Genomic DNA, 24,190 nt, shown 5'->3' with positions numbered 1-24,190 from the left:
ATTCTTTGTAGTTGACCCCAAGGTCCCGCAATGTTCTGGTCTAGGACAAGATACGGTTTATGATACCATACCAGGTCTAAATCAAAGTTCTGCCTCAGACTTCCTCAAATATACCAGCAGTGGCCAAACACAGCATTCCTCACATACCCCAGATCCACACATTTCCGTGTATGTGAGGGTTTGTGTATGTACAGAGAGAGTTCGGTGAGTGACCCGTGCATTTTACATGCCTACAGCAGTCTCATCAAAACACACAAGAGGATACAGTGGTATGATTCAATAAACTTTAAGACAATGGGATTTTCAAGAGGTACGACCTGTATAAATGTTAAAGAGCATTTTTCTGTTAGCTGTTCTCAGTGCCAGACAGACTGCTCTTTAAATATGCCATAAGAACAACAAAGTTAGTATTAACACTAACTAAACCTGCATTGTATTACCTTGGTTTTACCATAGTAATGCTCAGTACCATGATGGCACTATTTTGCATCATAAATACATCCTTGGTACAAGGAAACATGGTAAAACCATACATCTTGGCAATACTTTTAGAAATGGCACCACCCCAGTGACAACTTTTGTACTTTTTTATCTGAGAGCATACTAACTTAATCCCATCACATTTACTTTAAGCAGTAGCCTATCTATATGGTACTTTGAAAATGTACCACGGTATTACCATGTTTTTGGATGTTAAAACATGATGCAAACCATACGACATATCACCAAAGAGGCTAAACATCACTTTGCAATGTTAACAAAAATGTTACTAACATGCAATCCTGATAAACTTATCTTTTTATGTCTTAATGACAAACTAGAGTTTAAATAAATCACTGTGTGTAAATGTCCCATATATCAGAGCCAGTCAATAAGGACGATTCTTAGATAACAGCATGTAAGTGGATTAATAAACATGGATACAATGATCTCAGAGGCCAATACAGACACAGTGTCTCTTTCCTTGTCTCTCCCACTCTCTCCCTCTGTGTTACTTTGTGTTAGAAGACGGTCCAACTGTGTCCAGCTCTTCAGTGTCTCTGTTATTTTGTGTGTGTGCTGAATGTAGGTCACCTCATAAAACTTCAGCTCCAACTTATAGTGCGCAAACACAGACATGTAAGTGCAGGCATGCACCCCCTCCACCCCCTTGATTCCTGGCCACAGATAACTAGAAGCGAACACAGCACAAAAGATTTATGGGGTTCTCAGTGTGCGCGCGCGCGTGTGTGTATGCCTATAATTGTGGGAGCCAAATTTTGTGAACTCATATATAATCTCACAAATATAATGAAACATTGATTTATGTATGACACATGGGTATCTATATGTACTGTCTTATAAACATCACTGCATGCTTGTGTATGTTTACTTAACCATATAAATATACAGCTTTGACTAAAGTTTGCTAAATATTACAAATAGTCCTTATGTGGACAATGTAAATATCTTACTTAACGTTTCTGAGGATGATTAAAGGGACACTCCACTTTTTTTGAAAATATGCTTATTCCAGCTCCCCTGGAGTTAAACATTTGATTTTTACCGTTTTGGATTCCATTCAGCTGATCTCCGGGTCTGGCGCTACCACTTTTAGCATAGCTTAATCTGATTAGACCATTAGCATCACGCTAAAAAATAACCACAAATGTTCAATATTTTCCTATTTAAAACTTGACTTCTGTAGTTACATCGTGTACTAAGACCGACTGAAAATTAAAAGTTGCGATTTTAGGCAGATATGGCTAGGAACTATATTCTCATTCTGGCGTAATAATCAAGGACTTTGCTGATGTAACATGGCTGCAGCAGGCGTAGTGATATTACGCACTGCCCGAAAATAGTCCCCTGCTATTAAAGGACAAGTTCGGTATTTTAGACTTAAAGCCCTGTTTTCAGATTGTTTATGGTCAAATAGAATGGTTTTGACTGAAATTTCGACATTTTCGGCTGCCCTGAGAATTTTCGCTTGTTTGTGTTTCAGCTCAGACCTCTACAATGGCTTTATAGGTGCACTGGAACAATCCTTCCTAAAATGCATTCAACTTTCGTTTACAAAGACGAGAAACTCACCGAGTGGTCAGGGGTGTTCACTGATATGCTCACACAAAAATCGCGTCAAAAGATGCTTTCCAACAGCTGTTTTACCATTCGTTGTTAACTTGTGGACCTATTTCCCCAAACGCCTCACACCCGTACATTCTTCCGCTTAGAGCTTGAATAATAAACACTCCAGCCCAGGAGGTGGCGCTAATCCGCCTTTGCCAATTGCAAGAATAGAAACAAAGTTCCCGGCGCGGAGTAATACCGTACCTTACAGGACGTCTAATACAGTCAATGGAGTTGGTAAAAACTACGATAAAACCTGTTGGAATGCGTCTTTTGGAGCGATTTTTGTGTGAGCATACCAGTGAACACCCCTGACCACTCGGTGAGTTTCACGTCTTTGTAAACGAAAGTTGAATGCATTTTAGGAAGGATTGTTCCAGTGCACCTATAAAGCCATTGTAGAGGTCTGAGCTGGAACACAAACAAGCGAAAATTCTCAGGGCAGCCGAAAATGTCGAAATTTCAGTCAAAACCATTCTATTTGACCATAAACAATCTGAAAACAGGGCTTTAAGTCTAAAATACCGAACTTGTCCTTTAAAAGTAACCAAGGCGACTATTTTCGGGCAGTGCATAATATCACTACAAATTTTAAATTTTCCGTCGATCTTAGTAAACGATGTAACTACAGAAGAGTCAAGTTTTAAATAGGAAAAATATTGAAACTCTTTGGTTATTTTTGAGCGCAATGCTAATGGTCTAATTAGATTCAATGGATTATGCTAAGCTATGCTAAAAGTTGTAGTGACAGACCCGGAGATCAGCTGAATGGACTCTATAGGGGAGCTGGAAAATGAGCATATTTTCAAAAAAAAGTGAAGTGTCTTTTTAAATCTAGAGATATTAAAAATCGTCTGATTTCTAATTTGTCTGATAGACTCGAAGATACACAAAAAGACTAGTGAACAATAGTTAACAATCAAATCATGAATATTAATGTGTATATACGTGTATATATTTACATTTTATCCAAAAAAAATACATTTGCATTTATTCATCCAAGTGACTTACAGTGCATTCAAGCTAAACATTTTATCAGTACGTGTATCAGTATGATATACATCAATGTCAGTATTTTTGACAGCACTGACCAATGTGGTCGGCCCCACAATCTATATACATGCATGCAAAAAAAGCCTTCTTGGCTTTCTCAAAAATATATTTGCCGGCGGGTAGTGACATAAAGCAAGACAGCATCTGGAAAGCAGAGCTGAACACACACACACTGTGAACACATATGCACACAAAAAAAAATCTGTGGCCAACAGCCTTGCTCACAGCTATAAAACAGTTAGGGATTGGGGGAAGGCCCTGGCTTGCACAGTCCATAGAGGATATACAAATTTAAGTGCTCACAACCACTGCAGCTACAGGATTGACCCCGGTAACCTTTCCGACCTTACAGAACCCGGTGACCTGCTACACATATTTAAATACACACACACAACCACTGAGAATAACCGCTGCATTGTACTGCATGTACGCTAATTGTTTTTTTTTTTTTTTGAAATACAACCTGGCTGGATGAACAACAAGTGGCTAGTGAATAAAAGACTTGATTGTGAGAAACAATCATGTCCCATTTTATTCAAGTGAATTGTGTGAATTATTCATTAACCTTTTAACAACGCACCTGGGTGATTATGAGAATTCCGATTGGATGACTGTTGGAAGCGTGAGCCAAGGAGAGTGGATGGCCTGTGAGAAGGGGTGCGGTCAACATTGTCCTAAGGAAAAAGAGCGAGAAGGTTAGAGAGATTCAAGCAGGAGATATGTATGTACAGCTGTATGTTATCCATCTCATGGTATAGACAGACACAATAGATAGACATACAGACAGATAAGTAGTACTGACGTGGACAGATCAGATGGAATAATTATAAAATATATGTGATATATGTGCATGTGAAATTTTGCTGAGTTGCACATATTTTCTTCAACGCAACTAAATTAAGCCAAAACCAATAAAAGCAAACATACACATGCAGAGTCAGCTCACATCTTCTCAAACACATGCACTATATCACACTATATAATTCAAAGCAGAATGCATAAAGCTTCGAGTAGTCCAAGAAAAAATAATAAAAATAAAGCCACATTTTCAATTTCCAGTTTTCTAGGAAACCCAAGAACATGGAAGCCGAGTTTCCAGGAACTGGACTCTGCCAAAGGTCCCCATACACTCCACTGGGCCTTTCTTCTTTCTATTGCTCTCCTCGCACTGCAGCTCTCCTCGCACTGCAGCATGCCAAGCGGCTCTCAGAAAATGAGAAAACATCTATAAAAACGAGCGGCGGAAATTTATAGCTCTGAGAAAGAGCTTCTTTAATGCTTTAGCCAGTGCACTGTTAATCTTGCACCGTGTAACAAACACAAAAATGTACAATGGGAAAGATTCTGACTCCATTCAATGCTTTATGTTTGTTTTATTTGGTACAGGGTCATTTTCTTGAACTGTTACAGAGTAAAAAGCACGCAAAAAAAGAAGTGGAACAAAGCAGAGGATGATCGAGGAATGCAGGAGGGTGTGTGCAAGTGTGTGTGTGTGTGTTGCACTTGGATGATCTCCAGGCCTTGTGGCCGTTATGTAAACCTTAACCCCCCAGCTGATTCTGTGGGGCAACAAAAGCGCAGAATTTCCTAGAAAGGCGGGTCACGTGACCCGCGCAGAGCCTAGGCTATTGACAAAGGGTGGTTAGAAAGCTGAACCATTTAGGCGTTGACCTCCGACCTCTCCAGCTAAAACTTGGCAATTGGAGGCGCTGCTGTGATACACAAATGCACAGACACACACACACCTTCCAACTACTCAACTTTCCCATTTGGCTCCTACCCGCCAGACTTTTTGTCCCCTGCTATAAACCTGAAACTCTATTCCAAGTCTCAGTTTGACCTTTGACCCTAATCTTCATTCGCAACACAAGCAGCTTGCAACCCATCCCCAAACTTAAGTCAGTGGAGAACAGTGCAAAGAAAAAGTATAGGAGTACTAAAGTAGCAAGTAGCAGTACTACTAGGTAAGTAGTAGTAGTATACAAACTGCAGTTTTAAATCTAACAGGATGAAGTAAAATCCACCAAATGCCATTTTTGATCTTATAAAAAGCTACTAAAATACAGAACATGGCCCCTTTAATTCATTAAAGACAAAATGAGCAGAACCACGGGGCAAGTCAGGGTGACTGTGTTGTGTATACTTGTGACTTAAGTGGATATTTGGGCTGCACTCTTCCCCCACACTTATAAAGATTTAGCCCAGGTGCCCATGGCTCAGAGAAACCCCCTGCAGAGTTATATATACGCCCACAGGGGGCAGTCCGCACCCCTTCCTTCACTGTGTTTACACTAAAGTCCTGCCACGTTCACAGGCACTGCATAGGGCATCCCAGGCGAGGAGAATGGGGGAAGGTATAGAGGTAGTTGATATAAGTTGAGTATAATAAAGAAAGGAATAGATTGTGAAGGGATAAGTCGTTCGTGAGGTTAAAGTAAAGGAATGATTTAAGAGAGAGTGAAAAGTCAGAGAGAGGGCTGACTGTGCAGCGAGGGTATAAATAGCAACAGCCTCCACTTTGCAGGTCAGCATGTCAGCTGTGTGGCACCATGGCAACGCCATGGCGACGAAAGGCATGCGGACATGCCACAGAACCCTGGGGAACCACTGCTGGTGCCGGCACACTGGAGGGACGAATCCGCTTATGCTGGTTTTGAAGGAGTTGGGTTCTACATAAATTGTCTCCCAAAGTACTTAAAGCACAATGTATGACACAATATATGAATGTCTGTGCCTTTGAAAGCAAGTGTTTAAAAAAGCACTTTTCATGTAAAATCATTCACAACAAAATTGATACTATGGTCAACATCATGATATATTTGTGCACTGTCTACACCCGTGGATACTCTGTCAGGACACCTGTGTGAATTTGATACAATATGACCTTGTTGTTGTGGGAGATGCAGACTTTTATCACACCCCCAACCGGTACCAATTAAATCCACAACTGCCTAATGTGATAAATGTTCCAATGTGACCCTGTTTGTGAAATCCAGGTTAAAGTCTCATAATCTTATGTCTATCAGGAGCATCAGAGTTTGATTTCAATCATTGATTTTAATCATTGTCATGACTTTCCTGAGATAATATTAAAGGTGCCAAAGAATGCATTGAAATAATATGTTAAATTGTTCTCTGATATCTACATTGAAGGTATGTGCGAAAAAAAATATCCAGAAACGTCCATTTACAAGCCTGGGATTTGCCCTTGGAATGAAATGGCCTATTATTATCTCATTTGAATATTCATGTCGAGCTCTGCTCTGATTGGCTGTTTCTCAGAGCAGTTCAGTTCTATGTGTGTGTAAACAGACCTTATGTTTGAGCCTGTATCATATAAAGATACAGATTTTAAGGAAAAATCGATTATTCAGAGATTGTTAATGGACGTTTCTGAGTGGTAAGTTTGTGTTTTTTAAGTATGATTCTACAAAACGCAACTGTAATGTCAATACTTCCGCCTAAACCGTAGCATGCAGCGTTAACTAGCATACTTGTTTTTAAGCATTGTAACAACCTTGTAATTAATTTAAAGGAACAGTTTGTAGGATTGTGGCCAAAACCGGTACTGCAATCACAAAACTTGTGGCCAATACACAACATGACAACATAAACATCAGTTGAGGGCTGCAACTCCACTTTTTAAAAGACAATATCTTGGCCAGTGATATAAGTATTTGAAATGAAAATGATTTCTTAATGTCTAGTGACATATCAGGGCCATTTTATGATTTAATTAATATAAATTTCTTGCATACTGTTCCTTTAATGTGTAATTTAAAGTTGGGGCTTACATCATGACTGTAAGGTCGCAGTTAATGTTATGTTTAGATTGACGTGTTTTCCAGCGGTCTTTTGCATGCAAAAGATTTAAATAAGGAGGAGGAAACAATAGTGTTTGAGGCTCACGATATGTCATTACCATGTGCAAAACTCATTCATCTATGCAGTTCAAATACAGTTTTCTATTTAACGGCACATTTAAAGATATCAAGGTTACATTTTCACATTATGTTCTTTACATTATGTTGGATGATTACATTATGTAGGGTCACATATCATCATTTACATTCATGCAATTGGCAGACACTTTTATCCAAAGCGACTTGCAGTGCATTACAAGGTACACATTTTTATCAGTATATGTGTTCCCTGGGTTGAAACCAATGACCTTTTGTGCTGCTAATGCAATGCTTTACAACCGAGCTATACAGGACACATATCATATAACTATAAAACTCTTGATTCATTCAGAACATTATAAAAGTTAATTTGTAAATGTAACTGAGAAAAATGGTTAAGTGAGTGTTTGAGAAAAGGTGTAGTATAATTTGTTTGCAATTGCCACTGATATTTAATGCAGTATGTAATGTGTTACAGGAATATTGGACCTCACCTGGTAGTTTGGATGATGTAGAAAATAGTCTGGGCATCCAGCTAATGCCATACTCAGAAAAACTGCAGATGTTTTTAGTCGTCACATTCACCTCCTAACCCCTCTGTGCAGTAGCCTGAGAGAGATGACAGAGAGAGAGAGAGAGAGAGAGAGAGAGAGAGAGAGAGAGAGAGAGAGAGAGAGAGAAAGAGAGACAGACAGAGAGAGACTTGATGTTGAATGATTTATTACTAAATATCAAACATTTTTGACATATTAGCCACATATTAGCCATGGTCTGCTACTTTCCAGACAGTTGCAGTTGGTATTAGGGGAGGGACATGCGCATACTAGAGAGCATTTGATGGGATAAAAATCTGTGTAGTGCAACATGAGTCACCATCAATATTTTTAGTGTCTTCTCAGAAGAGAAATACTGGAAACCGTCCATGTGTATCTGCTAACGTTCAATTTGTCAACATTTAGGAGTACACCAGCATTACTGAGGGAATCAAAGCTAACAGACATGGGCTATGAAGCTACATAACTCTTTTTATGGCATCTCAAGTGGGATTGTTTATTAAAGGACCATCCAAGTACTATACCACAATCACAAACAAAATTTTACATGTGACCATGGACCACGAAACCAGCCAAGCACATTATTTTTAAATTGAGACGTACACATCATCTAAAAACTGAATAAATAAGCTTTCCATTGATTTAGTGTTTGTTAGGATAGGACAATATTTGGCCGAGATACAACTATTTGAAAACCTGGAATCTGAGGGTGTAAAAAAATCAAAACATTGAGAAAATGGCCTTTAATATTGTCCAAATTAAGTCCTGCATCCACTCACAAAAATAATGTTTTGATATATTTACTAGAGATGCACCGATATATATCGGCCAATAATCGGAATTTTTTTACACTAACGGCCAATAGTTTAAAAACAGCCATGTTGATGCAAATATATCCTGTCAATCAAAAGAGAACAAGAAAATAAAATGAATTTGAGCTCTTTGTATAGACTGTTTCATCGGACGCACGTGCGGTGACGTGTTACACGTCTGTTCGGAACTTTACTTCTGGTTTCTGTTTGTTTAATGGTCTGACTAGTTGCTAAACTGAACTCTTGAACAAAAACCTTGTCGAAAATACCAAATGTTTTGGTTTCCTAGGTAATCTATGCTTTCTTTTGCTTGTTATATAAATAAAGTACTTTAAAAGGACTTTGTTGTTATTTATTCTTAGCCGAGTTTACCGGAAGTTACGTGTACTCCACGAAAGCCGCTTGTTTATGTTGTTACTTCTGAAACAGTCTATAGAAAATGTAAAGAAACATCACTCGTTTAATATTTAATATCTTCAATATGTCTTCAGAATTTAGTTAATGAAAGTTAATATAGCCACTAACCATCGGTATCAGCAATGGACGATATCAGTCTGAAAAATCGGCTATTGGTATCAGTGGAAATATTTTAACATTGGTGCATCTCTATTATTTACGGTAGGAAGTTTATGAAGTATCTTTGTGAAACATAATAATTTTGACCCATAAAATGTACTGTTGGCTATTGCTACAAATTTACCTGTGCGACTTGAGACACAGACCTGGTTTTGTAGTCCATGGTTACGTATGACTATCAAAGAACGTTTAACATTTAAAATTCCTTTTTCACCCCCACAACACAATTTACAGATACTCTACTGAAGATTTACCAAAACAGATTCACTTAACAAGGTATGTGGTAAAACTTAATCAAGTGGGGACACAGATATGCCTTAACATAGTTTGTAATACGTTTACTGTAGACTACCAACGTGTTTGACACAGCATGTTACACGACAGAATTCACTACTTAAAATAGCACTGCACCATTTAAAACTGATCTCCTCTGAGCGAGAGGGTTGGGAGATGAGGGCCGTGTTAGGGCAGGCTTAAAAAGTGAGCTACAGGTCAAGCTGAACAAGAACTGTCAGAAAGAAGATGTAAAGAACTGAAGATAGATGAATGGAAGCCACAGAGAAATGATGTTTTGGTTTCCTCCAGGAACATTTTGATCTAACATGCCTGAAAGTAAAGCTCAACCCTGAACCAAAGTACTTTTTGACAAGGTACTATATAGGTCCAAAGTGAAAACTAACAGAGCCAAACATGTGGTTCTAAACTTTGGGATGAAGGCTCAACCTGAACGGCATGAGCACTCCACCAAAAAACCTCAAATTAACATCCAGCACTGAAAGACTCAGGGCCGCTACGCATCAGTGGACGAGCTCATTATACTGAAGAAAAAGAAAGACACACACATTCATGCACGTATACGCACAAAGACGCGCTGGCTAATGACTGAGACCACACGCTTAGGTAGTCTCTATTAGGCCAGCAAAGGAGGTTCAATCAGGTGCATGAAGTTCAAGTGAGCACAGACCTGGAACAGAAAGTCGAAAGTTGAATTTTGTGGTTTTTAGTCCATGCATGTTAACTTTGAGACCACCTATATACTCTACATCCGTAGTCACCAACCCTGTTCCTGGAAATCTACTGTCATACAGTTTATGAAAATTAGATATTTAGTCCAACAAGATAATCTTTACAGATGAACACAACTTTTTATGAAATTTAAAGTCTAAATGCATTGTGCCCATGCTGCATTGTTTTTGATGGTCTCGATGTCACCGAGAAAGTCTGTAGTCCCATATAGCATCTCTTAAAAGACACTTAAGCATTCAAAAACCCATTGACTTTGGGACGATGGAACCAGAAGTGCTAAAACTCGCTTCCAGGGTTTGCCCACCAAAAATACGTCATCCCTGCTGCACTCTATTTGATGGGCTTGTTGAAGAACAATGCATGTTTAAGAGTTTTGGACAAGCTCAATGAAAAGCCTGCACAAAGCACGTTATAAATTAGAAACCACATGTCTCTTGACAACAACAATGAAGTCATTTTAACACAACTACTGATGCAACTTGTGAAATCAGCCTGGTCGAGGTTCTGAAACGCAGATGCATGACAAATCCACTTTCCACATCTGCATCAAATCTTTTAAAGTTTGTGGTTCGAAGACAAAGCTGACCTGAACATACTTTTAAAATCCATTTAAAGAAAATGTTTCCAAGTTCAAGTGTCAGCAGTTCATTTAACTTCCCCTTCTATCGATGCAGGTGCTGACTGACAGGGGCTCAATTGTTTCGGTTATGTAATCCAACCTGTTATTGTTAAAATATCAGACACTATATAAAACTGCCAAATACCGATATGGTCCACCAGCGTGTTGGATGGCGCTCTGTACAAGAACCGACAAGAAATACTTTTTATAGAATGAGAAGAAGAAATGGGCACATGAGGGATCTTCACTGTTTAGAGATGGCTAAAATTTTTAATGACGGTCTTATCGGGAGGCAAATTAAGAGGGCGAATGGATCCCACTACTCCCTCTCATGACTGCTGAGGAATTCCAAGGTCTTGGTGATCGTTCCAACTGTGTCCCATTCTTCTTTGAGTACATACATAAACATAGGTCAAGTGCTCTTCTTTCCTTCATAATAAAAAATAGTTGAGGCATTCTTCCTGGAAACACTCAATTAGTGAACAAGACAACCACTTGGCCTGAAACCTCCTTTCTCATATCAACAGTTGTCATCACCATCATTGGTTGGAACATCTCTTGAAGAAAAGTCATTGTGGGTCATCCAGGTCAGCAGATATAAAGGCATACTGAGCTTTGTGTGTTTAAACAAAAAGTAAAAGTCCAAAGGATTAAACTGGCAAACATTGTTTTTAAAAATCAAGCATGGGGAAATAATTCATTTTATAAAAAAGCTAATTATCCAGTAAAAACATTAGTTCAACTAAAATTTCTGTCATGTAATCCCAAACTCATCTAAGTTTCTTCCTCCCATGGAATGCAGACGAAATATTTCGTAATGAAATCGAAATAAATGGGGACTGTCAAATTCAGCCAATAATGGTTATTTTATGGCATCGTTATTCTCAACAGTGTATATCTGATTGATTAAGTTCTTCAACAACCACATACCCAAGTCAAAATCTTCCCATGCAGAACTTCCCAGAAATCTTCCAAGGCTTTCAGAGACTCCCACTCCACCCAAACTAGGTTTTTGAGGAAATGTTTCTAAGAGACAAGGGCCAGGTGCATGTTTGTTTTATGCCTTTATAATGGTATCCCCTGCTGTAAGAGGAATTTGGGTGATTGGGGTTAAGGGTTATCATGAGTTGACTCAAAGGAGATACAAAGGCTTGAGGTAATCACCACAAAGTTGTGTTTGTATTGCAAATGAGAAAACGCTACATCCCTAATGTACAGACCAACGGAGATGCGGTCATCTAAACACGGAGGAGCAGAGGAATACAGTGGACACGGATGACGAGTGCCACATTGTGTTATCTTGGATTGCACAAAGGCCAATGGAAGGCGGTCGTGGTAGGATGGAGAGATCAAAAGAGTTATCGCCCTGTGACGGTCTGTCAGAGGCAGCTGGGTATGCGTGTGTTCCAAGACTCCAAAATCAGGTCAAAATCTAACACGGACCACCCGTGTGACCACACAAACAAAAGTGAACGAGAAAATATGTCCAACTTGGGACAGCGAGGGTATCAAAACAAACTGACAAACTTAATTCCTATACGGACTATCTCTGTAAGCGAACAGAGTTTGATAGGTTGTGACTGTTCATGTGTAGTTTCAACATACTCATGCTCTAAATATACAGTTTTGGACCGACCTAAACCACTTATGCAGACTTCAGCAATTCTGACCAAAACAAACACAATAGGCATGGATCCGTCAGCAATGGTTAAATTAGGAGCACATGTAACAGAACTCTCCCTGTCAAAACTTTTGCACGTTTTCTTATTCTCTCAATCCCCAGAGACTCCATGTGGCCAAAGCTAATAATAGTGAGTACACTACTCTTAAACCTCATCTCTCTCTTACTTTAGCTTTCTAACTGCAGTTTTGCAGGACTTTGGCATACATGCTAATTTGATAATTTTTAGAATGAACACATTGGGTGCTCATACAGTAAGTGCATACTCACACTATTCAAACCAAACTGCACTCAAGTGCGTTTGACCCCCAAAGCCTTGTTCGTTTGACTCGTTGTGATTGCTCTGTACCGTGCCTGTCCGGTTAATCGCACCCTGGCCTGGTTGCACAGGTGGGCTTGGGGCATGGTTCACTTGGATTATAGGCCGTTTTTTAATCCAAAGGCTGCAGGCTCAGTTGTCCCATATGCAGGTTGCATACGTCACCAAGCCTGGTTTATTTAAGTTAACTAAGCATTATATTCATAAGTCACAAGCATATTACAACAATTTACAATTAACTAAGATTAAAAAGACAGTCTTTATGACTTATGCCGCCTACAAATGCAACTTCCGGAGGCTGCAGCCTTTGGATTAAGTACCACCTCATTTGGGATTCCAAGCGATCTGAGCTGATACTAAAACGTGACGCAAAAATACTATAGATAACTGATTGGTCTGAGAGAATTGTAACTACCACGATCATTGCTTAACCTTTGTCATTAGCTTTACCTTCGTACTTGCATTGTCTTGAGCAAACCTGTTGTCATCTGTGCTTTGTTGTAAGTTCCCAAACTCCCTTTTAACGGTGAAAAACATCCACAGGCTTTGAATCAGGAACACCATACCAGTGTTTTCCTTGTAGTTTGTGCACGTTAGCATGTATGCACGGCATTTTTGCAATTTAGCGGAGGACATCAATGACGTCACGGGGGTTTGTACAAAAACTGTTAGTTAGTGGTAAACGCGATGTGCTAACATCTATTTGTAGTGTTCAATTTAGATTTTGTAGCAGACTGACAAATAAATGAATGTATGGGGAAACGCTCCCACTTTTGTGAGATGTCACAGCAGTAGGCAGCGCAAATATAACTCTGAAGTGCTACTAAACTCAATGGAAAAGCTAACAACCTGACCCGTGCAATGGAATAGCGCCATTACTGGTTGGAGAATAGTTACTAGTTGAGACTGACCAGTTCATTGACACATAACAATTTCAGGTGTCAGTCACATTACTTTGTTTTGCATTTACATATGCATAACCTCTCTTCTGCTACACTGAATGACTTTTCGTCACTTTGGTGCTGCAAATCACTGTCAGTGTGCTTGACATTACCTCTATGACACATCATTCATGTCCAGATGATCCATTAAAACCAATTACAAACTAATGAGGTGCATTGTTACAGTCTGTTCTATTTGAACCACACTGTATGCGTGATGTATCAAGCTTCACTTATCTATAAAATAGTGAACTGAAATGACATAAATGTGAACTCTTTAGCCCTGGAGGAGGCAATTTAGAGTTGTCGACTTGCTTCATTGCTCGCTGCAAAATCTCAGCCAAATAAAACCCACACAATTCTAGTTATGATGTGTGTGCGCGTGCATGTGTGTGTGTGTTTGTAAAAGAAAGTGGCAGAACTCATGTGTGTGTCTGAACATGCCTTTTAAAACACAACCCCAGCATTTGGCCAGTCTATTGTTAGTTAACAACTAAACAACTTCCCTTCCTGCCTTGACAAAAGATACACCTTTTTTGTTACAGTGTGTCTGTGTGGGTCTCTGTGTGTGTCTGTGTGGGTCTCTGTGTGTGTCTGTGTGGGTCTCTGTGTGTGTCTGTGTGGGTCTCTGTGTGTGTGTATTACATAGAGAGAGAGAGAGAGAGAGAGAGAGAGAGAGAGAGAGAGAGAGAGAGAGGAGATGGCTCAAACAAGATTATTACATAACTCTATTGAACATTTCCACTGGACAATTATTTTTTAATAAATGTAAAATCTTATTTGCATGTGTGGTGCACAAATCAAACATTTGCATAATATGATAATGTAGGATTATGTTGCGGTTTATATGGCCACACTTCAGAACAAGCTCATTCATAACAGTCCTTTTTTCACTGAGACCTCATTGAAAACCAGTCCAAAACAAAAAATGTGAAGTCTCCATCAGCCTAACCACAAACTCGAAATACAACAAAAACTTTGGTTTAGCCCAAAGGTGCATTTTCTGCATCAAACTATAACTTTACTTTATGCACAGTCTAGTAAATGCCATCTTAAATACACCCCCTTGTGAAAATGAACATGGTTTTATTATTTTATTACAATAAAGGTAGTTGAGATAGCTTTTTTGTTGTTGTTGTTGTTTTGGTGGACAAATTATCATCTGTATTAGCATTGTTTTACTATAGCCTAGATATCTTCTTTAAACTATGGAAACTATATATTTTTTTGTACATTATGATTTCCAAAACAAATACCGTTACTGTAGTAAACCAGTAGTTAATTTTCGTGGGTGGAGACTCGTTAAGTTATTTTGTAAACATGCGTCCGCAAAGTTCACCGGTAAACACTGGCTGCAGACTTTACCACAGACTTTACTTTATTAAAACTTATAGGTGAACTTATCTCACTCATAAAGTCAAAGTACCTCAATTCGACTCGAATAAACATCTGTGAAGCTTTTGCTCACGACAGTATGAGTAAAACGCTACACAAGCACGCATGCATTACATCCAAACATGTACAAACTATAGCATGAACACGATACCATATGTTTCAACGCAAATAACTAGAGGACTCACCTTTAAATCGATACTCTTCTCGGGTAAATAACGACGAAACCTGAATGAAAAGGGAGGAAATTTAACTGGATTATTTTGGGATGACAAACTGTGTGCACGGGGACGGGGTTAAACGTTTTCCTCGCGATCCCGCATGCGCTACGAGGTCAGAGCCGCGTCCGCACAACTTGTGCTCAGCTGACTGCTTCAAGCGCACGAGGGTGAGGAACTCTTCCAGTCCCGCCTCCTTCGCCTAAACCACACCTCCTATGATAGGACCCGCCCACATTAACCCATTCCGTAATGGTCTGTTGAAAGGCTAACACACAGAGCCATTTTATTAGTATAATATTATTGTTTTATTATTCAATATAATCATTTACCTATAAAATCTGAATTGATTACATAATGTATTGTTTTCCAAGTAAAAAAGCACTGTAAACAGGACATATATTCAATATGAGTAACGTGAGCTTAATATGGCCTCTCCTATCTGACCTGAAATTCCCAAACCACATGGTACCTTCTGTCCATGTATTATAATGCATGAGACCTTTAGCACTTCTCATGATTTATGATATTCCAATGTAAGGTTTCATTATCCAAACATCTGCTGTCTCTGAATTTGTTACATAATCTGAAATCCATTTGAGATGCTCATCGCTACAAGAATCTAACTGGACAAAAGGACAGTAATTCCAGGAGCTGGCTCTGGGTGTTGACAGGGCGAGTGTGGGAGGATGCTTGGGATTGCACAGCCCATAAAATATGTCCCTATGCCAAACCTGAAGGGATGTGCCTCTGGAATTCCAGAAGAAGTGGTTATAAGATGCTTTTTTGAGACGGATGAGACGACACTTAACACTGTACAAACTTAAAAGTTATTGCTGGGGTGAACCCTTTCAAAAAGTACTTTTCTTAGCTTAAGGGTGCATAGCACTTGGTAGCAGAGGTATCTTGGTAAGACCTTTTAAAATGGTACCAATCCAGTGACAGCTTTTGTACCTTTTTTTTACAGTGTAGTGTGTTAAAGGGTTGGAGATCTCATTTAAATCAATGTGTATTGTCTAAAACAAAGCCATTTTCTAGTTGTAAAATTACTAAAACTGGCATAAAGGTCATTTAATGTTTTCCGAATTGAAATTTCCCACAGAAAATCTCAAATAAAACAGCTTGAACCGCGTATGTAAACACGCTCATTTCCTAACACTGGTAAGCCATGTTACGTAAAAATTCCACTGGTTACTTCTGACAAATGTTTGGAGGATACAGATGTCTTGTGTACCCTGTTTCTCTCCGTTTCCCCAAGCATCACAGAAACCCTTAAGTGAGTGACTTTCAGAATTACCACAGAAAAAAGCCACAGTCTTAACCTTCCATGTAAACACAAATTACACATTAGCCATGTTTAAGGGGTTGACAAGAAAACATTGGACTACTTTAACTTTCTTTTCTCTCTTTACGTAGACTGGTAATCCACAAAGGGCAGTGCAATACCAGAGGCATTCGAGTTATTTTGGGTGGTCGGTGACCCACAGGGATATGTGTCAATGTCTATAAAGCATTGAGGTATGTAAACACCTAAGGACTTTAAGGAATGTAACATTCAAAATTGCATGTTATACCAAAGATATTGGATATAACAAGATTGTTTTTTTAAAGGGATAGTTCACCCAAAAATGAAAATTATGTCATCATTTACTCATCCTCATTTTGATACAAACCTGTATACATTTCTTTGTTCTGATGAACACAAAGGAAGATGTTTGAAATCAAACTGTTCTTGGACCCCATTCACTTCCATTGTAGGAAAAAAGAAAACTATGGAAGTGAATGGGGTCCACAAACGGCTTCAAGTAAATATGACTTGCATGACTGAAATAACTGCCCGGAGGCATTGCAAACATGGCCGCTATGTTTGCAATGCTGGTGCGACCTCCCTAAAGGAACTATTTAACATACAGGCCTACATATTGTTGTGTTGATACATTTTGAAATGATTGATTTTGTATTTGATAAGTAAGCAGAACAAAAATCATTTTACTACACCCTTAAAAACAATTATTTTATTGTAGTATGGTCATTGATGTATGTTATAATTGAAAACATTATGATTTTTTTAAAAGCCACCACTATGAAGCAGAAAGGTGTTTAACTCTCAAAGATTCAGTCCCGCTTACAATCAAAAGGTAAGGCGAGCATGCATCACCGCCTTTAATCAGGAGACTAATCTTTGAAGGGCATACTATAATCCCTTTATTCAAGTTTTAATTAGACATTAGTAGTCAGGAGGACTTGGACACAACCAAAAAAGTAACACTAACTGCGATGCATTTTAAAATCTCATATCAGTGTGTGCCGAAGCACAAAGAGGTTTTTATCTGCTTTCTGGCCACCCAGCACCAATCTGCTCGCTCTCCAAAATTCTTCTCCCTCCGCTAAGGTTTACAGGCTTAAAAATGTGTGAAAAACGAAGTTTCCTCCAAGATACAAGGCTACTTCGAATATGTGGAGATCAAAGTATTTTTAACTTTTCTGCTAATCCACCGAACATGATCTTTCTCTCTCTATGAACTTTGAATTCCTTTCATTCCTCTTGGTGTCTGGCAGAGGGAAACTCAGGAGGGTTCAAACCCACATTGTTCTCATGCCCAGGGCGCGAGGCCCACAGAAATGGAGAGCTAAAGCTGTTTGACTTGGCCTGTTTAAGGGGGACACTGCACCACCCTGGATGCCATCTGGCTAAAACTGCTCTTTAAGAATAGAGTACTAGGAAACATAAGAACGCCATCACCGTTTTTCTGACAGGATTGTAAAATAGCCCAACGCACCTGCAAATCATTTCACAATGCAGCTGAAGAAGAAAGTTTCCATTAAAAGACTTGTGCAATAATCAGCTCAGGAATTCAATTTTCAAGAAATTCCTCAATGTATTATGACCTCCAAGACCTCCTTTTTTCTGCATTTTTCCATTTTTAAAGTTTCACAATGTGGATCTTTGACAAGTCATTGTTGGAGTTCTGGCTGATATTTATCATGTTTTATTCGAGCCAAGTAAATTTATAATAAAACTTATCATGGACCACTCATCATGTATTATTTTTTAATCTTTCTTATTTAAATCCCTTTAAATTAACATGAGGAACACTGCAAAAAAATTACTTTCTTTCTTAGTATTTTTGTCTTGTTTTCAGTAAAAATATCAAAAAAATTCTTAAATCAAGATGTATTTTCTTGATAAGCAAAATTACCCAAAAAATAAGTCTAGTTTTTAGACAAAAACTATCAAATTTAAGTGAATTTGTGCTTAAAACAAGCAAAATTATGCCAATGGGGTAAGAACATTTGGCTTAAATTAAGTGTTTAAGAAAAAATAAAACTTATTTTTAGATTTTTTTCTCACCCCATTGGCAAATATTTTTGCTTGTTTTAAGCACACATTCACTTAAATTGTATATTTTTTTTTCTATGAACTACTTATTTTCTTATAGGCCATTTTGCTCATAAAGAAAACGCATCTTGATTTAAGAATTTTTAGATATTTCTACTGAAATCAAGACTAAAATATTAAGCAAGAAAGCCATTTTTGCAGTGAAATTATTATTTCTCAGCACCACCGGTTTCTCTTTTTTTGCTTTGATGTTTCTCCTAAATTGCTATGGAGAAATAAAAACAGAAACAAATGAAACAGCTGTGGATTTTGGTAAATTTTATTATTTTAAATATTATAAAATCATCAATAATAATGATTGATGACTTGACAAACCTGAACTCAGTTTGTGACATTGTTGAGATTTCTTCTAAAAACTCAACTAATGGAGAAATTTTTGAGATGCATTCATGCAACTTTTGCATTTAAAGGGATAGTTCACCCAAAATGAAAATTCTGTCATCATTTACTCCCTCTCATGATGTTACAAACCCACATAAATTTCGTTGTTCTGATGAACACAAACGAAGATATTTTGAGAAATGTTTGTGGACCCCATTCACTTCCATAGTATTAATTTTTCCTACTATGAAAGTGAAGTTGGTTACAAACATTTCTCAAAATATCTTCCTTCGTGTTCATCAGTACAAAGAAATTGATTTAGGTTTGTAACAACATGTGAGTGAGTAAATGATCACAGAATTTACGTTTTTGGGTGAACTATCCCTTTAAGCAAAAGTTTTCATTTGCTATAAAATAAAAAATAATTGAGATATTAAAGAGTCAGTATGGTACAGGACGTTTTACAGAAAAGTACATAATATCTCTCCACTGCAAACTTACTGAACCTATATTTTATTCCTATAAAATCAAATTATGCCTTGCAATCATGTGAAGACTTAACTAGCAGAAACCGCTTTGTTTGTAGATTGCATTACCTAGACATCTGACTTGTACAAACAGACGTCATGCGCTTTTGCAGAAAGCCTTCAGCTGGTGAGCTCTCACAGAAGCTTTCCTGTTACTCCCTCACAACTCATTGAGAGGTTATTGCCAGCCCAATGTGCATGACTTTGTATGAACTCTCCCACGTCAGTCTAACCTGTCTCACATAAGCACAGGATAGAAGGTTATCGCCTGTTATTTCCCTGTTCTCCAGTAGCTCCTGCTGTGCATGACCCTTCGACCCGTTGCCCCTGCTGAACTTCAACTAACTCTCACTTCCTGTATGACACATTTTATTCTGCAGATAACATAGTAACAAATTATATACAGTACATCTGATGTCCATGCAGTTTTAAAAACATAGGCTTTGACCATTTTACATGTTCATGTGTTGCATTGGCACCCTAAAATTTGATAGTGGTGAGAGAGTGCAATAGCACCTCTCAATGGTCAAATGTACCAAAAGGTCACCAATTGAATAGCCGTACAAACACAGCCCAGAAGTTTTGGCCAAATACAAGGCAAAATTTAAGCTGTGAGTGAAAATTGAATAGACGTCATAGCCCAAAAATAAATAAAGTAAATAAATAAATGAAACCAAACACCCTGCTCACTGTTGACTTCACCTACATGATGAAATATCATACATTTCGTAAGTTATTTTGGCAAAACATTTATTTTTGCTAGAAGTGGTAAAACGGTGAAATGATGGTTATTGCTTTCTGGGTTTAAAAATGAGTCAATAATAACATCACCTTGCATGTTCACATGACCAAGACTGAAACTCATGCCAGATGAGCAACTCTCACGCTGTTAATGCACAAACACAAAGCTAAAACAATGCCAATAAGATATGGTTGTCAAAAATCAACACTTTGACAAAATAAAAATAATATTTACTCTGAACTCTTCTTTAAATTGTCTAATATGCTATGTAGCTTTATGTCATATGTATACATATTAATATGGGGATGTGCATGTATGTCATAGTCTATAGTGAATATATTTAATTTCGATCTATGTGTAAACTCTATGTGTGAAATACCCGTGAAAGTTCAGAGATATAGAAATGTTCCGTATAATATATAATACTATATTGCAGTGGTTTTCAAACTGGGGGCCATGGATGATGCCAGTGACGCCCCAGTTTTATGACATTTAATAAAAGACATACATTTTTCATAATTTTTGTGTTAAACCTAACCAACAGCACGACATTGTATCATTTAATGTTTTGTTTAATAAAAATTTTAAGTTTTACAATGTTTGATGTCATAAATTTTCTTTGCGGGCCATAAAGCGATGCACTGTACCCAAGGGGGGCACACACCGAAAAGGTTTGAGAACCACTTCTATAGTGTATACTATACTACGCATTTAAAGGAAAACACCACCGTTTTTCAATATTTTCCTATGTTCTTACCTCAACATAGAGGAACTAATACATACCTTTCTTTTTTGAATGCGTGCACTTTTAATCTTTGTACAGCGCCTTTTGGATGTGTTAGAATTTAGCCTTGCCCCATTCATTCCTATGGGTCCAAACAGGGATGAATTAAGAAGCCACCAAACACTTTAATGTTTTCCCTATTTAAAGACTGTTACATAAGTAGTTACATGAGTAAGTATGGTGCACAAAATAAAACTTTAGTTTGGAGCCATAGGAATGAATGGGGCTAGGCTAAATGCTAACACATTCAAGAAGCGCTGTACAAAGATTAAAAGTGCACGCATTGAAAAAAGATAGGTATGTATTAATTCATCTAAGTTGAGGTATAAACATAGTAAAATATTGAAAAACTGTGGTGTTTTCCTTTAAGAGTCACTTTACCACTTCATGTTTCTCATGATCTTTTTATCCGAAGGCATTTGCTTAGACAAAAATATAACAAAACAACATAAATATTATTTATTAGAAAACCAACATTTAATAAAAAATAAAAAAAACATTTTTGAAATGCTGGACTGAAATGCAGAGGGTGACGACACTAAATATGCTAAAATATAACAGTTTTTTAGTGTTTATTTAGTTTATTTAGTGTTTTAAACAGTGACAGATAAAATGGTTAAAAAATGGTTCCAAGTTGTCACTGGGGCAGTACCCTTTAGTGTTGGGGAAAGTTACTTTTAAAAGTAATGCATTACAATATTAAGTTACTCCCCAAAAAAGTAACTAATTGCGTTACTTAGTTACTTTTCATGGTCTCTTGGTACTTACATGCTTACTTTTTAGTTACTTTTTCTTGCTTGGCTGACGCTTGATCTCTTTCAGGCCTTGCAGGTGTTTTTTTATGATCGCAAAAATGTCAAGCTCTGGCCTGCCATCTTTGTTTCTGACACAAACTGTTCCCGCGCAGGCGCACAAAGTGCGTAATTCTACGTTAATTATTTTTTTTTTATTATTTAATGTATAAACTGAAAACTAACTTGCATTACTTTTTTAAAAAGTAACTCAAATATTATTGTGTACATTTATAAAGTAATGCGTTACTTTACTCGTTACTTCCGAAAAGTAATATTATTACGTAATGTGCGTTACTTGTAATGCGTTACCCCCAACACTGGTCCTAATGTACCATTTAGGTACAAATGTGTGGACATTTAGTACCATTATATCTTTAAGGTACTAATGTGTACTTTTTAAAGGGTACCGCCCCCAGTGACAGCTAGGGAGCATTTTTTCTGCCAGTGTAGTTTTTTTTCACAGTTCTGATGAGTTTCATTTTATTCTAAAATGTGAAAAAATATCAACAAAGACTGAGTGACCCTAAACCTTCGAATGGTAGTGTACGGTATATATAGTATATGCATTGTATACATTGTACATAGCAGCTGCAGCATGCGTAACTGATATCTTTGAGGCGTGTACGAGACGTCTGCTTACATGTGGCACACAGGACGTAGTGCAGAGAGTTGGGAAACATCACTGAGGCAGGACAGAACATTCTAAAGTGCTGGACGTGTCTTCCTTACACACACAGTTTAGTTAGTACACTGTGTTCTGTCTGTGTGTTTGTGTATGTGTACGTGTGTAAGTGAGAATGATAGACTTTCAATGTTGTTTTAGTAAGATATCAATTCCCAACATATACAACACTCCCTCACCAGAAAACAAAGTCTACAATTGGTTTAAACAAAAAATATTTACAATAGTGTACAGTAAAATATGAACACACACCCATTTAGAGTTGAGTAATGGAAGGGCAGAGGTTCAGCAAACAGAAAAACTAGATAAGACCAGCCAGACAAACCTACAATGACTACAATACAACTATTACTCATGTTTTTGTATTAAAAGCATCATTTCTGGATGGACAGCATGGTGAGATGTAATATCCATACAGAAAGAGAAATCCTCCATAAGGTTTATAAGATATATAGTTATAGGGCTTACAGATATGACACTCCTAAAAATAAAGAAATTTCAAAAGGTTTTTCACAGTGATCCCATGACAACAATTTTGATTCACTAACACATATTGTGTTAGTTTGACCAGGACACCCTGTTTCCTTATCCATGTTTTAGTGGACCCGTGTACAATGTCAAGTTCAAACATCAATTTTGAAAGGGACAGTTTCCCAAAAATTCTGTCCATTTTTCCAAAACTTTCACCATTCACTGAAACTTTCATTGGGTGAAAAATCTATCAACATTCTGAATTTGATTAAATAAGGACAAGATAGAAAATGTTAGGTAAATTAACCTTTAAACCCAAACACTAATGGCTTCAAAAGAAAGCAACACCCAGTCTTTGTAAGTCTGAGGTCAAACCAAGCACAAATCTGCATTACCATAATGCAACAGTAAGTCCTTTATGGCAGTCTTAAGTATTACTTCACCCTTGTCAAGACCCTTTATAATGAAACTGTTAAGTAACCTGTAGTTTCTTCTGCTAACCAGGTGGTACATCCTCTCCCAAGGGAAACAAATCAGAAAGCAGACAGCATCTTATAAGTATATGTTTTGTGGTTAAAGCCATATGAAGGTCCAGGTCACACTAAGCTCTTCATCTTGCCATAAAACAATCTCATCTGTTCAACCTGATTGCCTTTAAAAGTGGGCAGTCAGGGGCCATGACCCCATTTCTCCATTCTTACAGTAATTTATTGAAACTGTCCATCTAACAGAAGCTTTTAAGTAAAGTTGATTGTGTCACCCTTGCTTTAAATGTAGAAAACACCAGCTTAGCCCACACACACATACAGAGAGCCAACTGAAAAGAAAGCAGAATTAGAAAGCTTTAGCCCCTGAAGTCAAAAACAAACTATAACCAATCCAAATAAACATATATTAAATATATAATTGAGGTAATTTAACAACCACAGCTATAGAAAATTAGTTGTATTACAGCGACATCTAGTGGAACATTTGTGCATGGTTATCCATGGTTCTTTGTATTGCTTTTTTAAATTAATTGTACATTTTTTACAAATGTAAAGCAATATTAATGTATTTCATCGAAAATATAATAAAATTTTTTATAGAAAATGTAAATAATTAAAGGCACGTTATTTCTTATTTGTTCAGAATACATGATTTATTTATTAATTTAATTTGAATATTTTCTCTCATCTTCATAACCATTTCAAAACAAGTTAATGAAGAAGCACAAATGCTTACATTCTTTGTTATACTTCATGTTTTTCTATTTTAATTTAACTGC

General features: G+C 37.6%; 1 protein-coding gene across 1 annotated transcript in view; it reads right to left on the bottom strand.

The window, feature by feature from the left end:
• Positions 1 to 15,354, bottom strand: part of grb10a (growth factor receptor-bound protein 10a) — a 53,565-nt gene extending 38,211 nt beyond the window's left edge. Inside the window, exons 1-3 of the mRNA XM_065288623.2 lie at positions 15,173 to 15,354; positions 7,559 to 7,673; positions 3,743 to 3,836 (exon numbers count right to left, since the gene is read on the bottom strand). Of these exons, the coding sequence (XP_065144695.1) occupies positions 3,743 to 3,836; positions 7,559 to 7,609 (145 nt within the window). The 5' untranslated portion in view covers positions 7,610 to 7,673; positions 15,173 to 15,354. The remainder of the gene's footprint in view (positions 1 to 3,742; positions 3,837 to 7,558; positions 7,674 to 15,172) is intronic.
• Positions 15,355 to 24,190: the final 8,836 nt, after the last annotated feature.

The sequence above is a fragment of the Paramisgurnus dabryanus genome, chromosome 19 (assembly GCF_030506205.2).
Source record: "Paramisgurnus dabryanus chromosome 19, PD_genome_1.1, whole genome shotgun sequence".
In the NCBI taxonomy this organism is placed as follows: Eukaryota; Metazoa; Chordata; class Actinopteri; order Cypriniformes; family Cobitidae; genus Paramisgurnus; species Paramisgurnus dabryanus.
The sequence above is the reverse complement of the archived record's forward strand: the minus strand, read 5'-3'. Positions and strand labels throughout refer to the sequence as shown.